The sequence below is a fragment of the Mesocricetus auratus genome, unplaced genomic scaffold (genome assembly GCF_017639785.1).
Source record: "Mesocricetus auratus isolate SY011 unplaced genomic scaffold, BCM_Maur_2.0 Super-Scaffold_100691, whole genome shotgun sequence".
Lineage (NCBI taxonomy): Eukaryota > Metazoa > Chordata > Mammalia > Rodentia > Cricetidae > Mesocricetus > Mesocricetus auratus.
The window spans coordinates 48801293-48807292 of record NW_024429267.1 but is presented as its reverse complement, the minus strand read 5'-3'; the positions used below and the strand labels follow the sequence as shown (position 1 = coordinate 48807292).

General features: G+C 44.6%; 1 protein-coding gene across 1 annotated transcript in view; it reads right to left on the bottom strand.

Annotated features, from left to right (window-relative positions):
• Positions 1 to 229: 229 nt before the first annotated feature.
• Dclk3 (doublecortin like kinase 3) overlaps positions 230 to 6000 on the bottom strand; it is a 49677-nt gene continuing 43906 nt past the window's right edge. The window contains exons 3-5 of the mRNA XM_040740074.1: positions 5547 to 5679; positions 2362 to 2529; positions 230 to 1426 (exon numbers count right to left, since the gene is read on the bottom strand). Of these exons, the coding sequence (XP_040596008.1) occupies positions 1233 to 1426; positions 2362 to 2529; positions 5547 to 5679 (495 nt within the window). The 3' untranslated portion in view covers positions 230 to 1232. The remainder of the gene's footprint in view (positions 1427 to 2361; positions 2530 to 5546; positions 5680 to 6000) is intronic.

Genomic DNA, 6000 nt, shown 5'->3' with positions numbered 1-6000 from the left:
GCCCGCACCTCTTGGTAATGGGACAGTACCTCTCTCAATTTCTCGCTTCTCTACCTAGCGGGAATCAATGCTTCAACTCCACAGTGAAAGTATTGCAACAAGAACAGAAGCTAGGAACAAGAACAGCTCAGATTTTTTGTGAACGAAATAATGTTGAACAAATCAGGCCCCTCCTAAATTTTTTCATCTGTCAAGTGGGATGAGAATTGACAAACAAAACACACAGCTCTTGCTCCAAAAAGAATAATAAATTATTTATTCTAAGCCAGTGTGAGTGATCATGGCCTGGCAACATGCATTCATGTTGTCCTAAATGACACATCCCATCCTGGAAATGGTTACATGATTTTTTATTATTATCACCAAATAAAACAAGTCACAAATCAATGAATTTACCAACTATCCTGGCGATGGAATTAGGTAGGTGGCTTATGGCAAAGCAGGGACATCTTTCTGTAGGCTCTGAATGCTTAGCTTTAGGGTTAGTAGAAGCTAGCAGCTGGCTGAGTTAATGCATTCTAACAGCTGTATCTGTTAGGTTGGATACACAATTTGGTGATACATGACTATTAAGAGGACTAAAGATAACCCAAGATAATTTTTTGGCTTTCAATCTATACATTCCAATTCTCCATAATCATGAAGTTCTAACCAGTCAGCTGCAGACACTTCCCCCCAAAAAAGTGGTTTTTTTCATGGAATTTCAGCTCATAGAAGCATACTTATTGGTCTCTTTGCTGTTCTGAGATGAAACAAGATTTTACCACAACTGTCAAAGGTTAAAACACAGCTGTGTTGAACTGTGCTCACCATCTCTCCCCACCCCTGAACAGGGCAACTCTTCCTCTGTTGCTCACAGTATGTTTGGTGAGCAAGAAAAGCCAGGATTCACCCCATTCATTGTACGGGAAGCTCAAGCAAGGGAGAGCATATATGCGTGCAGCCCACTGTGAACTTGACTACCAGGAGGAAACGGAATTCCTTGTTATTATCAAAATTCCTCATTCATGGAAATTCTTACCCAAAAAGTATTAAAGACTTTAAATATACAAATCTAAAAAATATCATAGAGCATTTAGCATTAGTGCTTGTTTTTCAAACACTCTTTAAAATGTTCCAGGTGTCTCTTCTCTTCCTCTGGTCATGGAGAAGCGCCTTGCATGGTCTTCCTGCAGACTCCCACCTTTTCTGTGTCCTCGGGGAAAGCAGGCTGGCTAGATCACCCAGAGAGATTATGACACCTGCTCTGCAACCTTCTTGTGCTGGCTCTGGGATCGACTGTCGCTGCTGGAGGATCCATCCTTCTGTGAGTTCACCGTGCTGGGATGCCCAGCCATCTCAATCCAGGGATGCTGAAGGACCTGGTGGGCTGTGTACCGTTTCTTGGGGTCCACCACCAGCAAATGTCTCACCAGATCTTTGGCAGCTGTGGGAGGGGAGAAATTGGGGAGAGAGTGGTGAATCCAGGTGGCTTTACAGTGTTCTTTCCTTCTGAGCCATGAAGTGGCAGCCCGCAATCCACATCAGTGTGTGGGAATGCTAACAAGCTTTCCTTGTTCAGAACAGAAAGACAGGAGATGGAAACATCCCAGACCTGTTCCAACCACACATAACCTCGAGCATTAGAGACCAGGTTAAGCTAAAGCAGGAGGGTTATTTTAACCTCTTAGCCAGACTCAATGCTGCCACTTCATTTTCAAACCCGGTGAGTGACAATGGCAGTGAGTGACACAGCCTGACAATGGCAGCCTTGTGACTGTGTCCAGTTTGGGCTCCTTATCTTATCAATACACAGTCTACTTACATTTCTATCTGCCGCTTCTGGAACCTCTTGAAATTCTGCTGCAACCCTTTTTAACCTTTTGTATGTATTCGGTAGAATGTGTGTATGCATGCATGTGTGTGTGTGTGTGTGTACATGTGTGTGTACATGTGTGTATGTATGTTTATCCTGTAATATATGATATGAGAGTTAATATTAGTAATCAAAACTGGAATAAAAGAACCTGTGTTAACCTTGGCCCAAATACCAATCTGGCAAATTGCTACCATTAAAATTGTTTTGTGAGTTTCTTGTTACTCAGTAAATTCTGCCTTTGTGGAAGGAGACAGCATGCTCAGGACAACATCTTTCCCAGGAAAAGTTAACATAACACACCCCTTCCAGATCCCAGGAGGATCCACACACTGGAAGGTCACATCTAAACTGAGAATCCTCTGAGTCTCATCTGTGTATGCAGACAGTTAACACACCACTCCATGTTTCACCAACACCTCTGAGCACCACTCCAGGCCACTCTCTGAAAGAGCAGGAAGAGGCCCACAACCATCCTTCCCATCACAGGGAACCCCAAATCTCACCATCAGAGATGTTGTCCCAGTAAGGGGCAAGGAACTCGAACTGGCCCAGTTGGATGATGTTGAAGAGCTCATCCTGGTCCCTCTCGGGGCTTCTGAAAGGGGGGAAGCCACACAGGAGGATGTAGAGAATCACGCCTGCAGCCCACATGTCCACCTCCAGGCCGTAACCTGCCAGAACACACAGACAGGAAACCCAGTCAGGCAGGTCAAACGTGATAAACTCTCTCTCTTGAGCTGTGCAACCACAACAACAACAAACCCTGCTGCCCTTAAGTGGCCTTTGTCGTATATTTTGTCATAGCAAAAAGAAAAATAACAAATATGGTAGTTGATTATTGTTAAGAGAAGCTTTTTCTTTTGCTAGCCGCTTTGGTTTATCCCCCGCCAGTCGCCTGGGCTCTGCAGCGCCAGCCTGGTTCTAGATCCACATGAGTCCCAAATAAGCACACAGGAGGCTATATTAATTATGAAGCTGTTGGCCTTGCTTGTCCCTTACTGGCTAGCTCTGCCTTAAGTAATTACCCCATAATTGTTAATCTAATGTTTCTTACCGGAGAATAGTTCCCGGCGTCCTACCCCCATGGCGTCACATGTTGACTCTCTTGTGTTTCCCCTTCCCAGAATCCTCCTCGACTCCTAGTCCCTCCTATCTAGGTTTTCTATTGGCCAGACAGTACTTTATTGACAAATGCACAGGCAAATAACAGGATTTCCCCAACAGATTATAATGTAAGGTAACTTACTGGAAACAAGATATACAAAGTAATTGTCCTAGTTAGCACTAACTGTCAACTTTTACATAGCCTTGAATCCCCTGGGAAGGGAGTCCCGGCTGAATGGGAGCCTGTGAGTAATAGAGAATGGTCTTGTTTATTAGTTGATGTAGGTAAAAGGGCCGCTATGGGCAGCACCATCCCTATGCTTGAGCTGAATAAGAAAGCTAGTTAAACGTGAGCCTGTGAACAAGCCATCAAGCGTCATTCTTCCTTTGTTTCTACTGTATTCCCTGATTGGAATATGATCCCTGGTTGGAATAGCAAGAAGCCTGCCTTCAGGTTCCTGCCATGTGGGCCCACCCCGACTTCCCTAAGTGACTGACTGTGACCTGGAAGTGCAAGATGAAATAAGCCTGCTCCTTGCCTAAGTGGCTTCTTTGGTCATGGTGTTTGTCACAGGAACAGAATGGAACTAGAACAGCTGAGGCTTTTATGCCCCTCACCTAGCATCCTCCCACAAATGGGCGTGTACATATTTTTCAAGCACTTTCTGACTTCTCACCTTTAGGAAATGAACACAACTGGTAGCTTTAAATGGACATTAGAAGTTCATTACTAGGCCTCAGAGTAGGCTTAACAAGACACAAATCAATAAGGAACTAAAGTGAATAAAAAGTCCCTGATGCCCCTTTGGGGCGAGCTCAACGATGTTCAGTTCTCAAGCACTATTAATGATCCAGAACGGATTCTTCTACCCCACGCTCTCTTCAAACTTCCCCTTGCCTCTCAAACTTGTTTTATCGTAATCCGGTTCCATCTTTCATGTATCCCGGCCTTCTACTGACTGTGTTCCCTCCTGCAAGCAGGACCCACAGCTTGTCTGAGATTACCTGTCCTTGTCCTGGGCATTGCTGCAGAGCCACCAGATCACCAGTTCAGCCATCAGATTAAAGAGTCCCAACGTGACACATTTATCTAGGACTTCCCATCCTTGCCAATGGGACAACAGTATGGGTCTATACTGATATCTCTATATATACTAATGTCTCTACACCGATGTCTCTATGCTGATATCTCTATACTAATGTGTCTACGTTGATGTCTCCATTCTGACATCTCTATACTAATGTCTCATTCTGATGTCTCTACACTAATGTCTCTATTTTGATGTCTCTATACTGATAGCTCTATTCTGATGTCTCTACACTGATGTCTCTATTATGGTATCTCTATACTGAAGTAGTCTATACTGATGTCTCTACACTGATGTCTCTATACTGAAGTAGTCTATACTGATGTATCTACACTGATGTCTCTATACTGATGTAGTCTATACTGATGTCTCTACACTGATGTCTCTATACTGATGTATCTACACTGATGTGTCTACACTGATGTGGATCTATGTTGGTATGCTTTCCCCATAAGCTTATGATAATTTGCTTTGTCTCCCATCTGATTCGTCTTTTCCTCCATTAAAATGTCCTGTGTCTTTTGGTGCTCTCTTGTACCACTGTAATCACAGTACAGTGGCCATGACACCTGTCATTTAACTCTCTGTATTCCATAAGACTAGTCTTCTCAAGTATCCACCCACTAGCCTCACACATGCTCTGTCTCCTCATCACAGCTTCCAGGTGCCTGTGTTGATGAGGAACTACCCATGCCTTCCACTCTGTCTCCTCATCACAGCTTCCGGTGCCTGTGTTGATGAGGAACTACCCATGCCTTCCACCTATGGCCAAGCTGTCAGCCCTCCCAGAGCCTCTCTCAGGCAGCAGGTACATTCACCACAGTGCAGCAACTGCTGAGCTATCTTCCATATATTTTCTGTTTATATGCTTTATAAAGCACGTTGCCAAAGTAGTTCCTCTGATCCTCACAAATGAGGAATAAATATTCATGAAGTTTGAAATGAGATCTCTTTCGCCTTTACATGGAAGCTAGCCAAGAAATTTTTAAACTTTCAGCACAAGAAATGTTTCCATTTTCTCCCCTAGCGGTAGACCTGGGTATAAATGGCCTTCTCTGGGCAGATTTCCTTTCCTCTCCCAGTTCTCTGTCTTTTATCTCAATGTCCTGCCTACACACACACACACACACACGCACGCACGCACGCACACACACACGCACATGCACACACACACCACACACGCACACACACACGCACACGCACACACACCACACACGCACACACACACACATACACACACACACCACACACATACCACACACACACACACACACACACGCACATGCACACACACACCACACACACACACACATGCACACACACATGCACACACACACCACACACACACACACACGCACATGCACACACACACACACACACACACACACAGTTTTTTTAGCAAGGATGAGTTCCAGTCAACTTCCTGAGATTTTTTTTAAGCAAGGCATTTGTTGGTTGCTGAGCTTGAGTACCAAAGAGCAAAGGGAAACATTTACCTTTCTCAGAAAGAATTTCAGGAGCTACATATGTGGGCGTCCCACACACAGTAAATATAGGCCTCACCACATGTTTGGCCAGGCCAAAATCAGCCAGCTTCAAGGTGGTAGACTTGTCTTCATTTCGCTGAACCTAGAAGGAATCAAAACATCCAAACCATCAAAACTATGATAGAAACAAAGAAGGGATATTGAGACTGTGTGTATGTGCAGCCAGGTCAAAGCAGCCACAACCCAAAGAAACTTCCAGGGTATCCCGGTACAGCCACACCCAGGCGAACCTCAGTGCAACCGCTCACAACCATTTGTTTATTTAAAGTGGGGCGGAGTGTGTGCCACATCATATGTGTAGGCTGGAGTCCAGCACTCTCCATGTGTGTCCTGGGAATTGAACTCAGGTTATTGGTTTGCATGGCAAGCACCTTTACCCACTGAGCCATCTCATTATCCCTCA